The 24,953-nt window shown below is 51.4% G+C and overlaps 3 protein-coding genes across 5 annotated transcripts; 1 reads left to right on the forward strand and 2 right to left on the reverse strand.

Annotated features, from left to right (window-relative positions):
• Window positions 1-503: 503 nt before the first annotated feature.
• Window positions 504-8,171, forward strand: DFFA (DNA fragmentation factor subunit alpha). Its single transcript, XM_025451110.3, has 6 exons — window positions 504-697; window positions 2,145-2,306; window positions 3,569-3,711; window positions 6,284-6,473; window positions 6,657-6,808; window positions 7,418-8,171. Exons 1-6 carry the CDS (start codon window positions 574-576, stop codon window positions 7,625-7,627), a joined length of 981 nt encoding a protein of 326 aa, XP_025306895.1. The 5' UTR covers window positions 504-573; the 3' UTR covers window positions 7,628-8,171.
• A 3,703-nt stretch (window positions 8,172-11,874) lies between these two features.
• On the reverse strand, window positions 11,875-15,082 carry LOC125754629 (translation initiation factor IF-2-like). Of its 2 annotated transcripts, none has more exons than XM_049107445.1 (2): window positions 12,910-15,082; window positions 11,875-12,156 (listed from the first exon to the last, which is right to left on the reverse strand). In XM_049107445.1, the coding sequence occupies exons 1-2, from the start codon at window positions 13,524-13,526 to the stop codon at window positions 11,910-11,912; spliced, it is 864 nt and encodes a 287-aa protein (XP_048963402.1). In that variant the 5' UTR covers window positions 13,527-15,082; the 3' UTR covers window positions 11,875-11,909. The 2 variants fall into 2 exon arrangements, with proteins under 2 accessions (XP_048963402.1, XP_048963404.1); XM_049107447.1 differs by lacking the exon at window positions 11,875-12,156 and adding an exon at window positions 12,163-12,815.
• Window positions 15,083-15,226: 144 nt separating this feature from the next.
• On the reverse strand, window positions 15,227-24,894 carry CENPS (centromere protein S). Of its 2 annotated transcripts, XM_025451113.3 has the most exons (6): window positions 24,717-24,890; window positions 22,117-22,240; window positions 21,506-21,539; window positions 17,558-17,624; window positions 15,690-15,881; window positions 15,227-15,400 (listed from the first exon to the last, which is right to left on the reverse strand). In XM_025451113.3, the coding sequence occupies exons 1-6, from the start codon at window positions 24,765-24,767 to the stop codon at window positions 15,347-15,349; spliced, it is 522 nt and encodes a 173-aa protein (XP_025306898.1). In that variant the 5' UTR covers window positions 24,768-24,890; the 3' UTR covers window positions 15,227-15,346. The 2 variants fall into 2 exon arrangements, with proteins under 2 accessions (XP_025306898.1, XP_025306899.1); XM_025451114.3 differs by lacking the exon at window positions 15,227-15,400 and having other exon boundaries at window positions 15,464-15,881; window positions 24,717-24,894.
• Window positions 24,895-24,953: the final 59 nt, after the last annotated feature.

A 24,953-nucleotide genomic window follows, 5' to 3' on the forward strand; every position in this document is an offset into this window, starting at 1 on the left:
TCTGTATCTATGAATAAATAAATAAAATCTTTAAAAAAAAATAAAAAAATAAAAAATAAAATCTTGAAAAAAAATTGACTTCCTTCAGATTATCCTGAGGTTTGGGACATCTCGCAGATCCTTTAAGCATGAAGAGGGAAAACAAATTAATACGGCACAACGATAGATTGTTTTAAGTATTAATATCATGCATCTATGTATGTAAATAAGAGTGCGCTAAAAACCCAAGGGAGTATATATGTGTCTTTCATAATGCAAAATAAATCCCTATTGACCCCATTTTGATCCCGCTTTTGAGACTAAATATAAAGTAGAAAAAACACTTCTCTGCCAAATCCAGCAACATAACGAAGAAGGCTCTGAGTGCAGAGACTACATCTCCCGGCATGCCCCCGGAGCCAGACGTGATTAGCGGCAACTGGAACTACAGCTCCCGGCGTGCCTCGGTCCCACGCGTAACGTGCCGCAGCGAGAACTACATCTCCCGGCACGCCCCGGGCTGGGGAGGGGCGGGACGGCGTCGCGCAGGGCGTCGCCGGCTTCCCCGGGTCGGCCGGGCCCGCTCTGTGGAGGATGGCGCTGGTCGGGGCCGCCGAGGCCGAGACTCGGACTCTGAAGCCGTGTGTGCTGCGCCGCAACCACAGCCGCGAGCAGCACGGCGTGGCGGCCTCGAGCCTCGAGGAGCTGAGGCGCAAGGGTGGGCGCGGGCGGGGGCTGAGGGCGCGGGCGCTGCCGAGCCGGCCTGGCGAGGGTGTCCGCGGGGCGGCGGGGTCCGGGCGGGCTCCGTGCGGGATCCTGGGCGGGCTCCGGGGGGCTCCCTGCAGGCTCCTGGGCGGGTTCCGGGGGCTCCCTGCAGGCTCCTGGGCGGGCTCCGGGGGTCTGGCGACCACACTGCAGCTCGGGCGAGGAGCACAAGCCATAAGCCGCCCCACGTGCCCCAGCTGCTGCACCTTCAGCTTCCTCACGAGCAGAATAGGAGATTTCCAGTCCTAATTACAGGATTGTTGCGACTCTCAAAGCCGATGATGCGTTTGCATGAAATATTATGAGCCAGTAGCAAGATTGTTTATTCAGGGAAGCTCTGAAAGGTGAAAGGTGAGAGCCGAGCCCTCCCCGGGAATCTGCATCCAGGGTGGGTGTCGGTGCGCGGTGCTTCCTCTCGGAGTCACCGAGACCCACAAGATCCCACAGGCCCAGGAGCAGACAAAGCATCATAAAGGCTTTAGTGACGCGGTTCTTGCTGCATCAGTGCTCGTATATTTCTGGGGCATTAGGGTTGCTGAAGTTTCAGTTCCCCTGAGCGCGTGGTCCGGATGCACGGGGCACAGAAGCTGGTGTCGGAGCTTGTGTTCTCTGGAGCAGCCTCGGGAGGCTTGCTGTTCTGTTTGGGTGCCCAACAGCATCACCCAGCCCGATCGGTAGTCTCGGGGCCACTTTGCTGCTCTCTCTCCTCCCTTTCACATCTTAGGCTTTGCCATCGCTAAATGGGATGGTCACAGACCTGCCCTGGACAAGCCTCTTGCCCTTTGACAATAAAGATGAGAAGCCATCGATACAAACTTCTGCTTCTCTTGGGCCTTCGTGTAGGGTTAGAAAGGCTGCAGAGAACGACGCCACGAAGAACACAAAGCCGTTTCCTTTTTTTCTATTTCTTTCTTTCGACGTTTGACAGAATTTGAGGTGACCGCTGCTTAAATGAATGAAAGGCCGCTCGTTCACAAGAAATCAGACTTTGTTTTTCATCCAAGTAAAGATGCGAGTGCCTCCCAATGTGGATATAGAGCAGGTGGAGGAAAGTCTCAGGAGTCAGGCTGTGGGTTTAAATCTCAACTCTGACACTGTGGGACTTTGGACAAGTTACCTAACCTCCCTGGGCCTTGAGTTTGACATCTGTAAAATGGAAATAGCAATCGTACCTACCTTACAGGATTTTTAGGAGATTAAATACTGTATACAAAAGGCACTTATTACCAGGCATGTGGGAAGTGGTATATTAACGCTAGTAACTGTAGTTATTATTGTAGTTCCTGTTAACTACCAAGAATTCTGCTGTGCTCCGGGAACACACGTGTAGTGAGAGTCCAGAGACTGATGTAGTTTCCTTATGGATTCTTGTCAACTGCCAAATATTCTATTCCTCTCAGCCTGTGACATTCTGGCCATTGATAAGTCCCTGGCACCAGTCACGCTGGTCCTGGCAGAGGATGGCACCATCGTGGATGATGACGATTACTTCCTGTGTCTGCCTTCCAATACTAAGTTCGTAGCGTTGGCCAGTAACGAGAAGTGGACATACAACAATTCAGGTGAGAAACTCTGGCCATATACAAAATCACCTGCAATACGACAACCGCCATGATTCGGTTTAGTGCACAGCCACCTGGTTGCCGCTTGTCTGGTTCGGCATTTATGCAGCCAACGTTTACTGAGCGCCTTCTGCATGCCAAGGCATGGTGCTGAGTCTTGGGAGAAAGATGAATGAGATGTGGGCTCAGTTATCAAATAACTTATAGACCAAAAGTAACTAAAATGCAGCATGGCCACGGGAAATCAGTGCCGTAGGTGGAGTCAGGCTTCCAGGTTTCACTCCAGATTGTTATTTACTAGCTGTGTGACCATGGGCATGTTTCCTAACTTCTTAGCACCTTACTGAGGTAATGATTATAGTACCTCTCTCTCCTAGGGTGTTGTAGGGATGATAGAACATAATATATATCAAACCAGGGTTTCTTGACAATGCTATTGACATTTTGGGCTGGAGAATTCTTTGTTGTGGCATCTGTCCTGTCCATTGCAGGATGTTTGGCAGCGTCCCTGCACTTTGCCCACTAGATACCAGTAGTGTCCCTTTACCCCAATCATGACAACCAAAAATGCCTTCTGACATTGTCAGATGTCTTCTTGGGGAGGCAAAATCACTCCCAGTTGAGAACCACTGATAAAAAGCATTTAGGTCTTGCCTGAAAAGACTCGGTAAATGTTACATCGTCATCATTACTATAGATACAAAGGGACTAATATTGATGAATAGGATCGAAGGCTAAAACAGTGTTCCCTGTTGAAGACGGTCCCCATGCCACTAAATTGAGGGAATCCCTCTTCAGCAGCGGCCCTGCCAGCCACCTTTGTACTCAGCCCCAGGGACTGTGTCTACGGTTCCTCCAGTTAAGGACAAGATTAATCCCAAGCACAGAAGTGCTGGCGACAATGAATGTCTTTGTATACAAAAACAAGCCCCAGAGACAAAAACTCACCTAAAGGGAAATGTGGTAGGGTCCTGCGTGTGCATGACAATGCATCCGGTTTAAAGTGGCTTCTTTCTGTAAGGAAGATACAAAGCAGTTTCCCATGGAAATAAATAAAAGGTAGAAGAGAAGGGAAAATCTAGGTCTTGGATGAGGATTGTGCTTCCCACGAATTCTTTAGAAAAGACGCTTCCTTCACCACTGAAATTAAATGGTCAGTCGGAAGGACGTACAGATATCCTCGAGGCCTATGTGTTGGAGGAGGAGGTGAAAACAGCACTGTAGGTCACTCTGACTGTGACTGGTCTTTTTCTCCCCTACAGATGGAGGCACAGCCTGGATTTCCCAAGAGTCCTTTGATGTGGATGAGACAGACAGTGGGGCAGGGCTGAAGTGGAAGAATGTGGCCAGGCAGCTGAAGGAAGATCTATCCAGCATCATCCTCCTGTCTGAGGAAGACCTCCAGGTGAGGCCCCTCTGCAGCCTGCAGCCACACTCTGTCACCCGGCCTCCGCTGCCCCCAACCCCTTAGTTTCCATGTGCCTTCCCATAATAATTCAATTATTTCTTAATTTTTAAACAGTATTTTGTTGACAACCAAGACTTTTCATTTTCTAATTCTCGCACCTACAGTAGAAAATACAGATGCCTGGGGGCACCTGGGGGTGCAGTCGGTTAAGGGCCCGCCTCTCAATTTCAGCTCAGGTCGTGATCTTGGGGTTGTGAGATTGAGCTCCACGTTGGGCTCTATGCTCAATGCAGAGTCTGCTTGAGATTCTCCTTCCCTCTGCTCCTCCCCTTGCTCATACTCTCTCTCCCTCTCTCTCAAAATAATAAAATCTTGGGCAGCCCAGGTGTCTCAGCGGTTTAGTGCTGCCTTCAGCCCAGGGCATGATCCTTGAGTCCCGGGATCGAGTCCCACGTCAGGCTCCCTGCATGGAGCCTGCTTTTCCCTCCTCCTATGTCTCTGCCTTTCTCTCTCTCCTCTCTGTGTTTCTCATGAGTAAATAAATAAAATCTTTAAAATATATAATAATAATAATAACTAATAATAAAATCTTAGAAAAAAAAGAAAGATGCTCAGGCTCCACATAGACCTAGTTAGGCTCACCAAAGGAGTTAAGAATGTAGTGCCAAAGAATGTGGAGTCAGGAGGAGCCAGATTAAATCCCAGCTCCATCACTATGACTTTGAGCCAGTAAGCCTCTTTGCATGCGTTTCCTGTCCAGTAAAACTGGGATGAAAATAGTATGTGTTAATTCCAAAAAATATTTCTTGAGCCCTTGCCCTGTGCCTGGCATGGTTCTGTCTGGGGGTACAGTGATGAACAAGCCAGACAGAGAATTCCAATGGAGGGAGGCAGACAAAACAGGAAGTATATTGGAGGAGTAGTAGGTGAGGCAGTATGCCGAGGGCGGCGGGGCTAGTAGTCTAGATTGGGGGCTCCAGGGAGGCCCCTGCAAGGAGGTGGCTTTTTAGTAATTTTTTAAACTTATAAACTTACATATTTTTGAATAAATAATGAAAATACATTCACATGGCTCAAAATCCAAGAGGTACAGAAGAATATACTGGTAGCCAAAAAGTGAAACCAGCCCAAATGCTCATGCTCCAATGAATGAGTAAATGTGGTCTGTCCATACAGTGGAATATTACGAAGCCCTTAAAAGGAAGGAAGTATTAACCCATTGCTGTGACACGGATAAGCCTTCAAAATATGCTGAGCAAAAGAAGCCAGACATGAAAGGCCACAGATGGGGGATCCTTGGGTGGCTCAGCGGTTTGGCACCTGCCTTTGGTCCAGGGCGCGATCCTGGAGTCCCAGGATCGAGTCCCATGTCAGGCTCCCAGCTGGGAGCCTGCTTCTCCCTTTGCCTGTGTCTCTGCTTCTCTCTCTCTGTGTCTATCATGAATAAATAAATAAAATCTTTTAAAAAAAAAAAAGGCCACAGATTTTATAGTCACATTTCTATGAAGTGGCCAGAATACGCAAATCCGTACAAAGTAGAAGATAGGTTAGGGCTGCCAGGGCCTGGGGTTGGGAGCTTTGAGGAGAAATAGTACATACTAAGGAGTACAGTTCTTTTCGGGGTAGTGAAAATGTTCTAAACTGGATCGTGGTGATGACTGCACAACTCTGAATGTTCTAACCCACTTAGGTGTACGCTCTACAGGGGTGAATCATGTGGCATGTGTCTTCTATACCAATAAAGCTGTTTTTTGGAGGGTGGGGGATATACACGAAAAATCTGAGTCCTGCCCCTAGCCACCGGGTTTCCCTTCCCAGAGATGAGCAATATCTCAGTTTCCCATTCTAGAGATATTTTATATACCAAATATGCTTTCTCCTCCATTCTATTACACAAGTGGAAGCATATCTACTTTTTCTTAAAGAAATATTTGGAGAGCGGCACCTGGGTGGCTCAGTTGGTTGAGCCTCCAATTCTTGATTTTGGATCAGGTCATGCTCTCAGGGGTCCTGGCTCCACGCTCAGCAGGGAGTCTGCTTGAGACTCCCTCTCCCTTTCCCTCCCCCCCACCACCACGTGCACACACACATCTCTCTAAAATAAATCTTTAAAAAAAAATATTCCAGGGCTGCTGGGTGGCTTAGTTGGTAAAGCATCTCCCTCCCTCTGCCTGCTGCTTCCCCTGCTTGTGCTCTCTCTGTCAAATAAATAAATACAATGATAAAATGTTTGGAGAGTATTCTAGATCAGTATATAAAAGACACTTGTTCCCCTTTTTCACCACTGCATAATATTCCCTTTTGTACGTGTACCATGACTTGTTTAAGGGGGTCTCCCCCACTCTTGGACGTTTGGGTTATGCTGCAAAAAAACTTAGACCAATGTCGTCTCGCACACATGCTTGTCCATAAAACAAATTCCCAGCAGTGTGGTTGCCACACCCTGGCAGGTTCGCAAGAGGTGGCAAGTACACGGATTGCTAAAGGAAGGAGGGAGCCTGCCGAGGACAGGTTGGGGCCACCGTGTGTTGACAGTATCTTTAGGTTAAAGTCTGTGTTTGCTTGTTAGGTGCTCATCGATGTTCCGTGTTCAGACCTGGCTCAGGAACTTTGCCAAAGTTGCGTCACGGTGCAGGGGCTCCAGGACACCCTCCAGCAGGTTCTTGACCAGAGGGAGGAAGCCCGTCAGTCCAAGCAGCTCTTGGAGCTTTACCTCCAGGCTTTGGAAAAGGAAGGCGGCATCCTGTCAAAGCAGCAAGGTAGGACTCAGCGGCCAGGGGAGTCACCCTGAGGGCCGAGGGCCTGGAGAGCCTTTCCTGGGGGAGCCCGCGTTCCTGATGTGCTCCAGGAAGGGCGAAGCCACAGCTGCTGGCCTCCTGAAGTGGCGCGCTCCCGTCTTGCTCATTGCTGCTTGTGATCCCCGTCTCACGTCTGCTTTGCAGCGTCCAGCGGCGACCTCAGCGACGAGGTGGATGCGGGCGACACGGGCAGTAATGGCCAGAGCACCTCCGAGAGCGCACTCACGAGCCACGTCCTCACCACGCTGAAGGGGAAGCTGGCCCCGGAGCTGAGCCTGTCCAGTCAGGATTTGGAGGTGGGCGAGAACCGGGGGCCCTGAGCCCGCCGCAGTGCAGCCCTCCAGACCCCCCGGGCGGGAGGGCGTGCGGCTCAGCGCAGCTGACTCGGAGCTGCAGTTCGACTGGGCTGTGCCAGCCATCCCATTTAATCTCTATCAAAATGGCTTGAACGAAACGGGGCCCTTGCTCCGCTCCTCAGACATCATGCTCTGGGCCCAGGGCTACAGAACGAGCCAAGCTGGCAGGGGGGATGCAGGGCTCAGGCTTCTGGCTCTGTCGGCACTTGAGGAGGCTCCGTACTCGTAAACCATCGGAGGGAAAGGCACGTCCGGGGGGTCCCTCGCGTCCTCCTCGGCGAGCGCCTCCCCAATGTAGCTGGAAGGGGGGATACCTGTGACCGGCGTGCGGCCGCGTTTCCCTAAGTGGAGGACTTTACAGTTGCTCCCGGGAAACTTCCCTGCAGAGACCCTCTCCTGTTGGCATCAGAGGGTAAGACAAGGTCCGTGACCGCCGACTGGGCGAAGCCGGCATTGGAGCGTGCAGACGAGCGCGGGCTGTGCCCCTGGGCGCGGGGGCCGCTGTTGAGGAGGGCGGCCGCGGCTGTCACTGGTTCTCTCTCGCCACAGCTGGTCACCAGGGAAGACCCGCGGGCGCTGGCCGCTGCCCTGAGCTGGGGCCTCGGGAAGACGGAAGCCGTGCAGCAGGCCTGTTGCCAGGAGCTCAGCCTGCGCCTCCAGCAAGTGCAGAGCCTGCACTCCCTGCGGAGCGTGTCGGCGAGGAGCCCGCAGCCCGCACGACCGCAGGAGCCCAAGCGAGCCAGGCGGGAGCCCACGTAGCCGCAGCTGGGAGGCCGGTGACCTTGTTTTATTTTCCATAAACCCCTTGTGCCTGGATCTCCCGAGCTGCTGCGTCACGGCGCGACCCCGACCCTGCCTCGCCCGCTTTCCTGCAAGTGGCCAGACACCAGCCTCCCACCGCCCGGAGAGCCCTCCGCCTGCCCTGGATGCTCAGCTGCGGCAACGGCGCCCCACGCCTTCCCAGGGCACCTCGCGTCCTCCGTTGGACAGAAGCTGTAAGCGCAGTGGAGAGAAAGGGTTGTGTTTCAGGCTCCCCGTCCTTGTTCTGAAGCCAGAGCTGCAGAATGTCAGACACAAATCATGGTGGAGAAGGTGACGTAACAGAGTTGGTTTACAGCCGCAAACTTGTTTCTCCAGGAGTTTCTCGGTTTGTGTAAAGGCGCGTATTAAGTCTGCAGACCTAGGGACACAGGGAGAGTGTGGTTGGCCATTTCCAATTGTGAGATTATGTCTGTTGCCAGTTGTCTAATCTGTTTTATCAGCTGCTGGGAGGAAAGGTCATTAAATTGATCTCCATGCGAAACGACTGTGTGTGTCTCTGGGTGCAGAGCAGAGGCTTCTGGTCCATATACATCCTGTTCCTGTACAGACTTGTTCTTAGGGTTTCGTACACCGATTTGGAACAGATTTTCAACATCTCCATCTTTGCCCCACAAATCAAAAATACTGGCTGGGGTTAGTCTGCCCGGTATACCGCAGAGCTTCAGTCAGCAGCTCGGGCGACGCCGAGCAGAGCGGCGAGCCCAGCCTGCAGCTGAAACGGTTAAACGAAGCGGCTGAGGAAGAGCCGAGTACCTGGCACGGAGCAGGTCCCCTCAGCTCCCCAGGGACAGCGCGGAGCAGGAGCAAGACAGCTGCGGAGGCTCCCGTCTGGGTCCATGAGGTGAAGACCTTAGTCTGCAAACTCCGGCCAAGTGCGTAGCGTGCACAGCTGCAGACGCATTATGTTGCCCCTGGTGCCGTTTACCTTCCCCGTGCCTCCAGGCCTTCTAGAACAGAAACGTAGCAGCACAGCAATATATCTAAAAATAGGAGAGCGAGCAGGGCAGCCTGCCCTTCTCTCTCAGGAGAGGAGAATGTCCAAGGAACCAGCGGGGACTAATGAGCTCCGCATTAGCCGTCTTCCTTCCATTCCTCCGACTCCAGTCAAATGTCGGTCCCCATTAGGCAATTGGCTTTGACAGGAGCTGTGCTAATTACCACTTACCAACCTCTAATTTCTGGGGAAAAGCAAAAGGAAAAAAAAAGCGAATGGGTTTTCATTTTTCAGAGAGAAGGGCTAAAATAATAGTAGTCTGGGAAAAGAAAACCTGCATTAATTACAAAAATGATTAATGTGCCTTTACTAACCAGATTGATTGTTTAGCTGTTTTATTTCTTAGTCATCCACAAAAATTTTTTGCCTTCAGGGTTTTTCTCCATTCTGTTTTATTTGTAGGGTTTTGCCTTAAATTATCTCAGCTGTGTCTTGTATTACTTGAAGTTTTTTTTTTAAGATTTATTTATTCATAGAGGCAGAGAGAGAGAGGCAGAGACACAGGCGGAGGGAGAGGCAGGCGCCAAACCACTGAGCCACCCAGGGATCCCCTGTAAAATCTTTTTTAAAAGAACACACTTTGGGATGCCTGGGTGGTTCAGCCGTTTAGCGCTGCCTTCAGCCCAGGGCGTGACCCCGGTGTCCTGGGATCAAGTCCATGTCGCTCTCCCTGCAGGGAGCCTGCTTCTCCCTCTGCCTGTGTCTCTGCCTCTCTATCCATGTGTCTCTCATAAATAAGTAAAATATTTTAAAATAATAATAAAAAATAAAAGAACACACTTTGCAGTCACAAGGAAGTGAACCAACTGCTTCATGCATAAATACTGGATTTTCCTCAATATTTCCAAGAACTATTGCCAAAAATCTAGCTTCTCTGACAGTTTGTAATTATTTTAAGAAGACAAGTGGGGGATCCCTGGGTGGCTCAGCGGTTTAGCACCTGCCTTTGGCCCAGGGCGTGATCCTAGAGTCCCGAGATCGAGTCCCACGTCGGGCTCCCAACATGAAGCCTGCTTCTCCCTCTGCCTGTGTCTCTGCCCCCCCCCCATGTCTATCATGAATAAATAAATAAAATCTTTTTAAAAGTGCATGTATTTTTGATCATTTAATTATAAGTGGAACAGATAAATTAGCATTACTTTTATTAGGGTTATGACAAGCTAGAAATAGTGGGTAACCCAGGTGCCCTTTGCCTCTTCCTTTCTTGTCTAGAAACTGAAATTTTCCTTCTTTTTAATACCTACCTGACTTTTCCTCTTCTGATTTCTTGAAAATGGAACTCGGGGGCTCCCTAGGTGGCTCAATTGGAAGAGTGTGTGACTCTTTTTTTTTTTAAATGGATTTTAGCTATCCTTTTTTTATTATTTATTTATGATAGTCACAGAGAGACAGAGAGGCAGAGACATAGGCAGAGGGAGAAGCAGGCTCCATGCACCGGGAGCCCGACGTGGGATTCGGTCCCGGGTCTCCAGGATCGCGCCCTGGGCCAAAGGCAGGCACCAAACCGCTGCGCCACCCAGGGATCCTGGAAGAGTGTGTGACTCTTGATGTTGGATCATAAGTTTGAACCCCACATTGGTTGTAAAAATTATTTAAATAAACTTAAAAAAATAGAATCCATATCTCTACTGGAGAAGCTGCTATTAAGATGTGGGTGGTGCCTTGAGCAGCTGCTGTTAAATTCTTGAAGTGTATTGGTCTGAGTTTCCTAAAGCCTAGAACAGTTGGCCGTCAGCCCTGAAACATGAATACTATGAAGGATTTCCATCAAAGGTTTATGTCACACTCAATTCTTCCTCAGCAGTTAAGGATCCATTCTGGTGCCAAATATTAGAACTAAGCAAGCGGGGCGCCTGGGTGGCTCAATTGGTTGAATGTCTGACTCCATTTCGGCTCAGATTGTGATCACAGGGTCGTGGGATAGAGCCCTGCGTCCGACTCCACACTCTGCGGGGAATCTGCTTGAGATTCTCTCCCTCTCCCTCTGCCCCTCCTACTCACTCTCTCAATCTCGCTCTCTAAAATAAATAAATCTTTAAAAAAATGCACGAAAATGAATTATAAGTTGTCCAGGTGCTGAGGCCCACATCCACACACTTGTCTATACTGAACTACAGAAAGGTATACGTTGAGAACAGTCTACCCAAAACCTGATGATAGAAAATGACCCTAATATACCCTTTTTACCCTAATGTATTCATCATGAGCATATTAATCTAATCTAACATGCAGTCAAAGCCAGTTAACATTTTTTTAAGTCCCCTTGACTAAGGTAAGCTTAGAGTTACTTGATGGATTTCCTGCCAGTCTCATTAGTAGGGCCTCATTATCCTTCAGCTATAACTTAGTTCAAAGTTTTAGGTCCCTCGTCCTAAGGACTGTGTATGTATGACCCCAATTGAAACTGAAAAACAATCAGTATGTTTTTCTTCTAGAAAAATGTTAAAAGACAAAGTTCTGATGGTTGGCTGGCCTTTCAGGCTGGCATCTTCCACCAGTGCACTGACCCAATTACTGGTCTAAAGCTGCTGTGTTTGGAAATATGGATGCTATTAAGGCTCCTCCATCACATTATACTTTACTCAGCTAGTAATTATGAATATGAGCTCAGCTCTGCAGAAAACAGAACGGAACGGTCAGCAGTCATACTCCACGTCTGCTCCCCTGGTGTCCAGAGAAGAGAGAAAGATTACAGCGCTCCTCCAGCTGGCCTTTGCCGATTTTCCTCCTGTTAGGCCTGACCCTCAGAAACTTCCTGTAACTCTAGGTATGAATCTCTGAACTTCAAAGTTTAGCATCTAAAAACCTTCACCCTGGGCAGCCTGGGGGCTCTGCGGTTTAGCGCCACCTTCAGTCCAGGGCATGATCCTGGACACCTGGGATCAAATCCCGCGTCGGGCTCCCTGCAGGAAGCCTGCTTCTCCCTCTGCTTGTGTCTCTGCCTCTCTCTATCTCCCATGAATAAATAAATTTTTAAAAAATCTTTAAAAAACGACCACCACAACAAAAATGATGACTTTGGGGTGCGCCTGGCTGGCTCAGTTGGTGGAGCACAAGACTTTTCATCTCAGGGTCGTGAGCTCGAGCCTATGTTGGGTATAGAGATTACTAAAAATAAAATATTTTAAAGTATAAATAAAACTTTTCAAGTTACACGGGAAGGAGAAGACAAGTGTGTAAAGAAGAAAGATCGCGGCTGTTTATACATTTTATTCCAATCCATCGTTACAATTCTTTATATGGGTAATCAGGGGTGGAGTTTTCTTTTCGGGAGGAGGTTTTCCAGAAAACCTTGCAGGGTGCCTTCTCCTGTAGGGACCTCTGAGTGGGGGGACCTGCTGCCACTCGGGTGCCTCCCCTGCTGCCTCTCCTGAGAAGGGCGCTGCACCTGCCTGGGGGAATCCACTGGGACCACCCAGCCAGGAAAGTCATGAGGCTTTTCTTCAATTCTATCACCTCCTTCCTGCAGATGCTTTTGAAAAGAAGCAGAGGACAAAGGAAAGGATAATAACCATCTGGATTGGCCAGCATTAAAAGATCCATAACTCCTTCCTCAAAAAAAAACAAAAAGAGATGCTTCAGAAGAATAAATCGTATTTCCATTAAAAGGATGAGAAAAAAAAACAAAAACAAAAACAAAAACAAAATAAAAGGATGAGAAAGGGATGCCCGGAGGGCCCAGGGCTTGACCCCGGGTCTCAGGATCGAGTCCCCCATCCCACTCCCTGCATGGCGCCTGCGTCTCCCTCTGCCTGGGTCTCTGCCTCTCTCTCTCTCTGTCTCTCTGTTTCTCAGGTATAAATATATAAAATCCTTGAGAAAAAAAAAAAAGGATGAGAAAGTTAAAAATGAAGGATGAGAAGGCTAAGCAAAGACCTTAAGGAAATCGCTCTAGTCAGAGAAGGAAAAGTCAAGAATTTTCAGTCAACGAAAAACCGGCTGGTTTGGCCCATCACGTTGGCTGAGGCCCTCGGTGAGAGGAGGCCGGGCCATCCATCATCCCCGGCGGGCCGGCCTCCCGGGCGCCCACAAATCACTCGAGAGCGATCAGGTCGGGGCTCATCTCGGCTCCCGGAGTCCGTCGGGAGCTTCCGGGGGTAGCGGGTGATAAACGACGCGCCTGAAACTCGGCTGGTAATTTTAGAGGAAAATCCATTTTTAATGGCCAACTTTATGTACTTTCCTGGAACTTTTTCAAAATGGAAAAGCGAGAAAAGTAAATCACCTCACGAAGTCGGGAGCCCTCACGGCGGAGAGCGTGATGACGTCAAGGGCTCGGAGCCAGCGGGCAGCGTCCGGCGGAGGCTGTGGGGGCCCCGCCCTCGGGCAGGTGCGGGCCGGGGGCTCCTGTGGGCCGAGCTCGGCGGCGCGGGCGGGCGCGGAGGGGCGGCGAGGGGCGGCCCTGCCGGTGCCGGGGACCCGCGGGCTGCAGGCGCCAGGGAGTCGCCGGGCGAGGGGCCTGCCGGGGCGGAGGAGCCGGGGGACAGCGGGGCCGGGGCCGCGGGGCGGAGCTGCAGGCCCCTCAGCCCAGCGGGCGGCGCGCTCCTTCAGCCGGCGGGAGGGCCCGCGGCCCCGTCCCTCGGGCGCCCGCCTCAGCCGCCAGCGGGGCCGACCGGCTCCCCACAGGCGCCCACAGAGCGGGCTGCGCACTTGCCGGACGCGCGCCGCGGCCGCGGGAGCCACGTGAGCAACACGCGGTGAGCGCGGCGGGACCCGGCGGGGAGGCCTCGGCACCGGCGCCCCCAACCCGCCCCGGCCTCGGCTCGCGCCTGCACCCGACACCCAGACCGGAGGGCAGAGGCGGGCACTGCCCGCGGGCCAGGGAGCAGCGAGGCCCGCCATCCCGCCCAGCACCCGGGGAGGCGCCGGGCCCCACGCTGCTGGAGCCCCCACTCACGACCAGAAACTCGCACTTCGTCGCCAACGAAACAGAAACCCCAGCGCGTCAGGTGGAGGAGCAGAGACGGGTGGCGCGGGGTCACTCAACGGCCGGCACTTGCACTCTCCTGGGAAGGCCGGAGCGTGGGGCCCTCCTCGGGCTGCCCCCGGCCTTGCCCTCCCCGATCCGGTTCAGAATCCCACAAGGACACGGCAGACCCTCGGCACCCAGCGGAGACAGCGGGTAAACTGAGGCACCGCCCCAAGCCTGCTACACGTGGCCACCAGGCAGCGTTCCAGGTGGGAGCGAAGCCACCGAACCAGCCACTCTCTCCAGAAGCGAACGCTGACGTTTTCACTTTACCAAGGTCCGGGCTCCCCGCCCCCACAAGGGAAATCTCCATCTTAAACTCCTTTTGGTCGGAGGCTTGTGAAGATTCCAGGCTAAAGGGGTGGCCCAAGGAGCCGCAGCTCCTTACTGCATGTGCTTCGCCCTTTCTTTCTAGACGGATTCTTTTGCTTAAGAAAGTTCCCACAAAAAATAAAAAAATTAAAAAAAAAAAGTTCCCACAAATGGTATTAAAAATTGAGATGCTCAGGCATCTGGGTGGCTCAGCGACTGAGCACCTAACCTCGGCTCAGGTCAGGATGCGGGGTCCTGATGGAGCCCCGCGCTCGCCGCTCAGCCGCGGGCCTGCTTGTCCCTCTCCTCCCCGTGACTTCTCTCTGTGCCGTCTCAGTCTCTCTCAAAGAAAACCTTTAAAAAACAAAAGCCAAGACCCGTCATAACAGTCCTACGCACCTCCTCTGTCACACACAGGCCACTGCCAAGTACCGTGGACTCTCCTGCGCTGATGAGGACACAAAGCTAGAGACACGGCCACGAGTCGCAAAACCAGGAAGCCACCGGAGTGCGGACCTCTGCAAGGTCACAGTGTCCGGCTCTAACCTCTCCTGATGCCATGTCGCAGAGCCTTGACCCAAAAAGGAAGCTGCTCACACACACGGAGTATGATCGGAAGGACAGAAGCTTTAGGGTTCCTTTTCTTTTCACTGATGTGACACACGGATGTCACACTCATTTTCTGAGGTGGAAAGATAACACCATTTGCAGAACATGAGGCCAGGAAGCTTGGCTTGAGTGTTTTCCTGGGGGCACCGCTTACCATGTCCCTTCAAGAGCCAAACGGGGGCGGGGGGGGGTGTCTTCTACGGATCATGCCGGGCATGGGTGGTTCTATCCAGAACGGGTGTCCTCCTGAGGCAGCACCGTCAGGGTGAACGCTTCTCTACGGCCCAGCAGATCGGGCAGCAAGCTCGCCTCTGAGCCTCAGCCTGCGCATCAGGAAGACCCGGGGACAATCAGATGCACCCCGTCAGGCTGAGGACGCGCTGGGGTTCCACGCGGGGCCCTGGGGCAGCCTGGCGCACAGGACGGCCCCCAGACGCAGTCCTGCTCCCTGTCCCTCCGGCCTGTGGGAGGAGCGGTGCGCCCTGGGCCCCCAGACGCCCGCAGAGAAGGCAGCAGGACTGGAAGCTCCGGCCCTCGCTGACTGAACCAGCACAACATGTGGTAGCACTTGGGAGTGCAGCAGGTCTTCCTCTCAAGCAAACTCCTGCCCGGTGGTAAAATTACAAAAGAGCCAGAGAAAAACTGCATAAACTATGTTTTTGGGGAAAATCACCTTTAAAAAGTAGAACGGACACTTTCCAAACATCCACATGTGAGCATCACATTGGCTTCGTGGCCACACGTGGCACAGGCTTCAAAGCTACACTGGTGATCAAAAGGACAATATAAATGCAGAGAGCTTCATTCGTCTTTCGGGGCTGTCAGCCTGAAGAATTATGTAGAAGAATAAAGAAATAACTAAGATGTTTGCTTGAAGAAGCCGACCACATTTCATTGCTGACATCATTTTATTAATGGTGACGGATACGATTTCCGACCTCTGCCCCTCGGAGTCGTGTGTCAGAGCGGGGGAGATGGGGAGCATTTTCCTGGAGACTCTCCGGCTCTGACACTAGTTCTGCAGCCACAGCCGGAGGAGCGCGCAGCCCAGCAAGCCGCCTCGCCTTTTTCCTTTAATCTCTACTGATCCCTTCGAAAATCCCTCAGGGCCTCACCTGCTCCTGGCGGCCCTCCCCGAAGGCTGCTTCTGCCCCTGGCGACAGAGCCAAACTGTCCCTTCCTGAGGCTGCAGCCTCTGCCGGTGCCAATGACTTTGTCTTGTCATCCTCTAACTTCTTCTTCTTCTTCGCTCTTTGCTCTATGTTAAACTGAGTGAGCTCTTCATTTTTCTCTGTGATATATTTTAGCTACAAAAAAAAAAAAAGTAAAGAATTCCATTTTGATCTGGTTGTGAAGCCCCTCTAAAGTGGGGGGCGGGAGGGTGGGAATCTATACCCCTCCTAACCACTCCTGCCCTAAGAGTTTGGGTGGAAAAGCTTGGGTTATGTTCCTTAGAGTAAAATAGAACTTCCAGTTTTTCCTGGAAGAGGTCATCAACTACAAAAATCAACCAACTGCTGCCCACACTCCTACCAAACAGGTAGGAGCTCCCCAGGGAATCAAGAGTTAAAATGTGGAGTGTGCAGGAGCACGCCAGGCCTACGTATACTCTACCAAGCACCAGTACAATCAACACCCGCCTCTAAGTGTACCCGACGAACGTCACTGAGCAACTGCTATGCACCAGGTACTAGGGATACTAGGTAAGTAACACAAAGTCCCTGCCCTCCGGGAGGATTTTCTCAAATGGGTAAATTTAACTGCACCTCTGTCATGAAAAAAAAAATTAAGAGCCCAAAATAAAAACAGTATTTGGAAGTAAACAAATGTGCAATAAACAGGTAACTTCCCAATTAATATTCTAAGATGACTTGCACTGACCATTCCTTTGCAAAAAGAAGAAACTGCTCCCTGAGACCAACCACCTACCAGTATGACCCGCACAGAACGTATGGAGAGAGAGAAGGGTCCTCCTCACGGATACGCAGCCCCTCCTGCCACCTTAGCTGTTTTCCCGAGGAATCACAGTGTCTTTCACCTTGACTTAGACTTTGGAGAGAGGACGGTAGAAGAGCAGAGGGGGAAAGAGAGCCCAGGGGAAGTGGTGCTGGCTACTGCGCCTCTCCACCAGGGAGAATCGAGCTCAGCTCCGGGAAGTTACTGAACTCCAGCTGCCTCCCCTGTAAAATTGGGCCAATCGATCATTACTAAAAACCTCAGAGGGTGGTTGTGAGGTTTTAAATAATGTATGTAAAATAATAACGACAAAAGACCCCTGTCAACTGTCAACTGCTATACAGACTCATTCAACAACTACTTATTGAGCACCTGCTGTGTGCCAGGCCCTATTCTAGGCACAGCAGATGCAGCAGAGAAGACACAAAGATCCCCGCCCTGGTGGAGCTCACATGACAGGGAACGTAAAGTATTTTTACTGCAAGGATTAGACAAGGTCAGAGAACCTCACAGGTGCCCTGGGTGGGCCCCAGGCCACAGCCACTAGCCCGGGATGATCACAGCATCACCTGTAAAATGAGGGCACGGTCAAGACGATGTCTAGATTTCTCTGGAAAGAGAGAAAATGTGTGCGGTTTTCTGCCCGTCCCAGCCGTACACACACTCCTTCCACAGCTGGCCCATCAGAGCTGTGGTCACCGTAACACAACTATCCCCACATGCTCTAACCCATGGCCTGTCTCTGACATCATGCTGTAAATGAAATACAGGGCCAAAGTTTTGAGATGTTACAAAAAAGGCAAATTATGAAATCCAGAGAGTGCTGATTAGAAAATTTCAAATTGGCTTAGCAAGATCCATCATGATGAAAGAGAGACTATAAATTGCGGGCAGGTCTGAATGGTTCAACCGTCTCTCGTTTTTAATGCAAGGTGCCCTAGGGAATCGCTTCATGGCTGCAAGTGATTAATTGGGAATAATGTATTCTGATGGGAAAGGGGAGTGAGGAAAGAAATTCATCTCTCACCAGTGAATTACTCCTCCTGGCTAAGAGCTTCACATCTTCAGTGTTAATTGTGCTTCTTTTCGCATGTCTGTAGAAAGGGCAGGAACAATTCACCAAAATGTTTAGTATCATTTCAAGTTTTGATGAAACCCAAAAGTTCATGGTCAGACTCCAAACTAGCAAGGATCTCTAAGTAGCCCATCTTTTTAGATTAAATTCATTAACCAACAGTGACATAAAGATGAGTGAAGTGACTTAGCCAAGATACTAATTAAATAAAAAGACCATGGAAGGCAGAAGCCCATCTGTCCACCTCCAGCCGAGGCCACGGGTGCCCGAGCGGAGACCTGCATGGGCACGGCGCTCACAGCACACGCTGGGGTCGTGGCAAGTAGTGTCTGGGCATGCCTCTAGTGAAGAGAGAAAATGACACAACACGGTATCTCCCAACACATAGGTCGCCTGTGCTTACACAGACGTTAAAGACAAGAACAAAGATACCAAGATCCTGAAGCTCTTCTCCAAGGGCTAAATTACAGGAAGAGGCTCGGGCAGGTGTCCCCTAACACCCCACTTCCCAACAAGGAGCTAACATGCTTCCTCGTCGACAGCCAAGCCAGAACAAAGAACATCCTTGGAACTGGGGTCTGTGTCTTGCTCACAACTTGGGACTCAAATTCTCATTCCAGTTCTCTTATCTTTGCTTTAAAAGGTAATTTCAGGGGTGCCTGGGTGGCTTAGTCGGTTGAGCATCTGCCTTCAGCTCAGGTCATGATCTCAGGTCCTGGGTCCCGCGTGGGGCTCCCCACTGAGGAAGGGAGCTTCTCCCTCTCCCTCTGACCCTTCTCATCGCTTGTGTGCTTACTCTGTCTCAAATAAATAAATAAAATTGTTTAAAAAAAAGAGGTAATTTCAGATAATAAGCTCTAGTTAGTAATTTATTGCTCTAAATACACCATTCCTTGCCATTTCCAATTTGCTCCAAAAATAAGTAGAGACTTTGCACACGGGAGTAAGTAGGCATCTCTGTACCCTTAATAACCAGTTAAGTGGCCAACATACATAAAGTCCTCACCGAATACCTGTTAACGGTAAAATCACACAGAATCACACTCTATAATTTGGCCAAATTAAACCTTCACATCCTGCTAAATGCGCAGATACCATGTGTCCCTCCTCATGACTGACAACCCCGCCTGCGCTGACTGGACCGTTCCAGGAGACAGCTCCTAATTAGCCATGTGCAAGGGACCAGGAGAGGAGGGGAGAGGCCCAAGGGGCCACAGCAGGTGGAGGCGGTTAGGTGCCGGGTGCAGCGGGGCCCTCAGGCCCACCGTCCGGCCGCTCTGCCCGTGTTCACGCCCTTCGCCAAGTCCACAAAAGGAACAGATGAAAGGAAGCAGCCTACTGAACTGTCTACAGGGTAAGTTTAGTCTGTTCACAAGGAAGCATTTAGGAAGCGGCAAAGCCAACCCCCTCCACCACCCGCCTATCTAAGGCTAACACTGCCCTAAACGGAAGGGCAGGTACAGCCTGCGCCGCCGCCACACCTCAGAGACTCTCCTAAATCAAACCTCTGACTCCAGGAAGTCACCCAAGGGAAAATTATAAAGCAGTTTTTCATGTAATACTTTCAGCAACACAGGTTTTAAAGACTATTCCCAAAATATTCCTAGAATTTATTTACTGTCTAATATCTATCTTCTTCAAAATGTTACATCTTGAACATATTAATGATATTAGATGACTAGAGATTTCAAAGCTAAATTTAAGGGAAATTCACAACTTAAATCGGGAGATGATTTTCCAAAGTTTACAGGAGAACTATTTAAATTTAAATGCATTTTCCATAGAAACAATGTTAAAATACTGGCTGGGTTCCCAGCCAGCCTACAAAGACCCTTTAATACACAGTGGGCCTGAAAACAGTCCTTCAGACTCCTTGCAGGACTCACAGTTCTAGAAGACAGTGGCCGCAGGGACAAAACAAAGCCACACGATAAACAAAGCTGACCTGGGAATATCAATGTCATTCCATGACAAACTTTATTTTTTTTGAAGATTTTATTTATTTGAGAGAGAGAGAGCAAGAGCGGGGAAGAGAGGCAGAGCGAGATGGAGAGCAGACTCCCGGCTCAGCAGAGACACCCCCTCCCCATGAAGGGCTCAATCCCAGGACCCTGGGATCATGACCCAAGCTGGGGGCAGACACTTAACCAGCTGAGCCACCCAGGCAACCCCTGTGAGAAATTTTAAAACACGATTCTTTTTTTTAATATGCTAGCAAACTGAAGTACTATGAAGATCAGTGTGAAATTAGGCAAAGGTCCAGTCTTCAAAGAAAATTTGCACTTTGCTGGCTCAGGGTTTGGGGGCTGGGAGAGTGTGAAGAGCATTGGACACCCCTGGACACGCAAAAGGTAAGGCAGCTCAGCCAGCAAGCCTTGCCTCTCTCTTAGACAACAGCAGTTTGACAGCCTTTGCGCAGATCCTTGGCTTAGGTGCTGGCCTTCCTTGGGGAGCTTACAGCTCAAGTAAAACACACACACACCACACCCTCTACCTGCCAAGTACCCAGCAAAGGAAATCAACCTCTTAACATAAAAAAACAAAAAACAAAAAAACAAAAAAACCCACAGAGCCCATGAAAGCTCAAGGTATTACAATGCTAAATATTTCCAAATTCGTTATTTCTAGTGTTTTTATAAAAGCATCTAAAAACCTTGTCTTTTCCCACAGCTACCCCAGAAATGGCAGGAAAAGTCACAGTTGGGGGCTTACTGCTGGCATCTACCAGGCAGAGGGCAGAGAAGCCCATGAACACCGTACAAGGCACAGGACAGTCCCCACCACAACCCCGAATTAGCCAATGTCAGTGATGCTGAGATGGAGAACCCATGCTGTGTTGATTAACTTTACGCTCAAATCAAATAATCACTGGCTTACATATTCATATTTTTGTGCCACTCTGTAATAAAAAGTTGTATTTTCCCCAAAAAAAGGAAAGAAACGGCAAGGAAAGGTGATAAAGGTACTTCACAGGTGATGCAGCAGCTGGGGGGTGGGGTTGGGCGCCACGCAAAGGAGCCACCACCTAAATTAACGATGAATAAACTGCAGGAGCTATTAGTATTCCATATTATCTTTCCCTTTTTGGCCAAGTTGGAGATGCTAAGCGGTTTTTAGGGATTCATACACACAGAGGCAGCAAAGATTTAGAGTCTGCCCTCTGAGAACCTACTGCTTTAATTCATTCAAAATACTCACCCGAGCAACCAAGAGCTAACAGAAGCAAGGTGAAAAGCTCGGGGTGCGGGAGAGACTGGCACCAAATCAGAAGTGTGAGCAAATCGGAAAGCTTTAGCCCTTTCCGGCCTCAGTCATTCAAATTGCTTCATAAAAGCAATTCGTTGCGATTGTTTTCAATTACCTGAGGTACTAATTGAAGAGATGAGCATAAATCACCTGTAAAAGCCAAAGCTTACCCACTGAAAGCAAGTCACCCGCTTTTCAAGGAGTGTGTGTCTCTCTGGTGACAGATGCTGCAAACCCGAGGCTGACTGCGGGCGGGTGCTGGGTGCTGGGTGCTGCCCCAAGGCCCACCTGCAATTACTGCTGGGCATTCAGCGCGCACGTGCCCCGCACCGTCCTGCAGAAACGTTCTTCAAAGCACACACGCCCCACACGTTCACAGCCCCGGAGCTGTTCTTCCTACCTTCTTAACCGGGAACTGAACGACTCTGCGGCTTTGATAAAAAGGTACTCGGAAGGCATCGAAAACAAACAAGCCAAATCAAATCTGAATGGACGTGATTAGAGCAGATTTCGTATTCTTGCAGAATCATGATTAGAGATGAGCCTCCACAAAACGCACACACAAGAAAGACTAAAGCCCTCCTGAAATACACCACCAGGCAGAGGGTATGAATAGGATGCAAAGACACAGCAAAACGCAAGCTCCTTACTCACCTTGCAAACATTTCAAGGTCTTTGGCAAAATGTTCTGAAAGAGAAAAAGATGTGCTTTAGCTATCCTTGCGTCACTCTTTCCAAGGTGGGTGGAGGCACTTTGGGCCACCCCATCCCCAGACTGGGAGCCTTTAGCCGGTCTTGGTTTTGTGTTTTTCGAGCTATCAGCCGTTTTATTCATTGCGACCTCCTCAAAATTGTGGTCATTGTGGCCACACCTCCTTCCATGAAACTGGCCCTTAACTTTAAATCTTGCTACAAGTTAGGGCTTGAGAAAATGTTACTTTCCTGGAACTTCAAGCAGACACCAATGTTACAGGCTCAGCTGTCAACTAAACCCTGGCACTGGCAATATACAAATGTTAGAGAGCAATGATCTAAAACTTTAACGTGTAACATTCCAGGCAATTAAACACAATAAAATAAAGGTCTTCATGCCCAGTGTTGGGTAATAGAGAAAACAAAAGTTCTGCCCATAAAACATCTGATGTTACAGCCAGGAAGTGTTTCCTGCACAGCACCCGATGCTAACCCGCCCACCCCACACCTTGCTCCCAGGCAAAAGCAACTCTGGGGATTTCTGTACACAGAGGAAGGCCCTGGCTTCGTACCACACTGGCGGAAGGTCAGCTCTGAGATGGCTGCAATGGTCTGCTTGCTGAACTGCACTTCTTTGTCCGATGCGACATCCTCGCAAAGACAACCGACAGTGTAGTGCACTGCTGCTTTTAGCCTCTGGAGCAAAAATTGAAACACTTCATAGGTCAGGTTGCAAAGAAGAGGTTTTCACATTTTAGAAAATTAAGACCAAAGAGAGGGTCTGCTCTCAATTCCTTGGGCACTTTCCTAATGGCTGAGTGACTTTTCAAGTGTACTAATAAATTAATGAGGCCCTCTGGAGTGTGACTTGTAGAAACATTACTTCCTAGTTAATGGTTATGATTTAGGTCAAGTAAAGATAAGGAATTACAGCGGCAGGTTGGCAGGGAGAAAAGTCAGACTTGCACTTAGAAAGAATCTGCACGACTTTACTCAGCTACTCCATAAATAGGTACCCATTCCCGCTGAGTAAAGGCATATGCTAGGTGTTTCAGGAACAATGAACAACCAGACAAAGGTGAATCTAGTGAAATGCAAAAGGATCCCATCCTTCTGCTCTAAGTCTCTGCCAGACCCAGGCCTGCATGTGACAAAGGACAAATGCTTAGGGCCATGTTGGGAAAGGCCTGTGAGGGCACATCGGACCCTCCTTGGACTTGCTGGCTTGTTAGCCCACCTCCCCAGGACCCTCACTGCTCCTCAGCAACCCTTTCAGATACTGAAGAACATATCTTTCCCATGCAGAGGAGGAGCAAAGGAGCAAAACAAAGCCAAGCCAGGATCTCATGTCCACAAACTTACTGCACCCTTGGCTGTGTTCCTTCTCCGTGCTGGAGACAGAACTGAACCGGACAGGGGGACAGCTGTACCCCAAACAGCGTAAGGTCTCTCAGCAAGTGTTCACAGCTGAGACAGGATGAGGAGGAACTGCAGAAACACAGGTCCAGGACCCCAGGGTAGAGGCCAGGCAGATAAGCAAGGGCAATTACCTTCCTTAGTTTCAGAAACCAAAAGACCGATGGTAGGAGGAGACAAAAGGACCATCACCCTGGGAGGAATATGGCCTGCCACCATCATCTTTTTTAGGTACGAGTAGCAGTGTCCTTAGAGGAACGCCTCCCAGGAAGTTTTCTGACCCTCCTCCTGCATGCCTCCTGGGCAGGGCCAAGTGCCTCTTCAATGCCACAGATGACACCGCACTTCAAGGCTAACTCCCTAGACCCTACATTCCCCAGGGGCAGGACCCTGTCAGTTGTGTTCCCTACTCTGGGCCAAGAACAGCTGCTTGAATGGGTGGTGGGATCCTCAACCAGCTCACCGATTTCTCAGCCCATCTTTGCAGCCTTACTCATCTCTTCAGCCAGCAGGTACCGGGGGCTGAGAATACGAAAAGGAAAAGCACAGCCCGGCTCTCAGGGTTTCTCTCCCACTACACCTTTGCCATCAGTGGACACTTCAAAACCACCAGTGTGGGAAAGACAGAGAGAACTGTCCCAGGACAGATCAAAGGGACGGGATTGCTAAATGAAAGTTATGACCCCTGCCTGGATCCTGGAGGAAAGAAAACAGATCAGGAGAAACCGCTTTGGGACGACTGGGGAAGTGTGCGTATGGACGGATCATTAGACACCAGGATTCACCGCATTAAACTTCCTGAGTGTGCTATTTGAGGTTGTGTAGGAGAATCCCCTCGTCGTCGGGGGAGGCACACCAGAGCAGTAAAACCTAAAGGGAAGGTGTCAAGGTACCTGCAACTAAATCTGAAATGATTCGGAAGAAAGAGAACAGAGGAGGAAATACAGCAAAGGATTAACAGCTGGTGAATCCGGGTGTGGAGCTGCGGCCGTGGACTGCGCTGTGCTTCCCCCAATACGGGAGGCCGCGAACGAAGGGCTTCCGAAGCCTAACACCGGCGGGAGGACTCTGGTGCCCTGGGCTCGCCCCCGGATCCCCCCGTTACAGGGTCCGCTCTCGCGGCTCTGCCCCGTGTGCTCCCCGGGGCCGCCCGCCACCGTCACGGCGCCTGGGAGGAGGCCAGCATCCACCCCCCAACGCCGCCTGCGGGGGGCGGGGTGCGCGGGGGCGGGGGTCGGGGGTTCGGGGGCGGGGCTGCGGGGAGGGGGCGGGGCGCGCGGGGGCGGGGCTACGGAGCGGGGGACCGGGCTGCGGGGAGGGGGCGGGGCTGCGGGGAGGGGGCGGGGCTGCGGAGCCGGGGCCAGGAACCACGCCGGGAGGAGCCCGCGGCGCACGCGCGCTCCGGGGCCGCCCCGCCCGTCACGGCGGCCACGCGCCGGGCCCGCGCCAAGGCGTGGGCTGGAGGGTGTCCCGAGGCGCAGGCCCCACGCGCAGCACAGCCACGTCCGAGCCCGGAGACCGCGGCCGCCCCCCCGCAGCCCGCCCCCAGCCGCCCGACGGCGACCCCATCACCGTGGAGACCACCTCCCAGCACCCCCCGCGGCAGCCGCGCAGGCGCAGGCGTGTCGAGCGCGCGCTCCGGCCCGGGGGACGCGCCCCGAGGAGCGCCCGGGCGAGGCCTGGGGCCCCTCCGTCCGCGGGAGCTGGACGCCGTCTTCCCCCCGCGCGGCCGGGCCGGGACCCGGCGTTCCTGTACCTGCCGGTGGGAGAATCGCTCCTGCTCCTCGGTCCCCTCGTCTTCCTCCATGACAGCGGCCCGACGAGGCCGGCGCGCGACGGCAGAGGGAGGCGGCGGCCGGGAGGAGCCCCTCGGATTTCCCGCGGCGGCGCCGGGAGACGGGCCGCGCGAGGGGACAAACCGCGAAGCGCCCCGCCCTCTGGCGGCCGCTCTAGGAAGCTCCTTCGCGGTCCGGGCGGGGCGGGGCGGGGCGGG

The sequence above is a fragment of the Canis lupus genome, chromosome 2, assembly GCF_003254725.2.
Source record: "Canis lupus dingo isolate Sandy chromosome 2, ASM325472v2, whole genome shotgun sequence".
Classification (NCBI taxonomy): domain Eukaryota; kingdom Metazoa; phylum Chordata; class Mammalia; order Carnivora; family Canidae; genus Canis; species Canis lupus.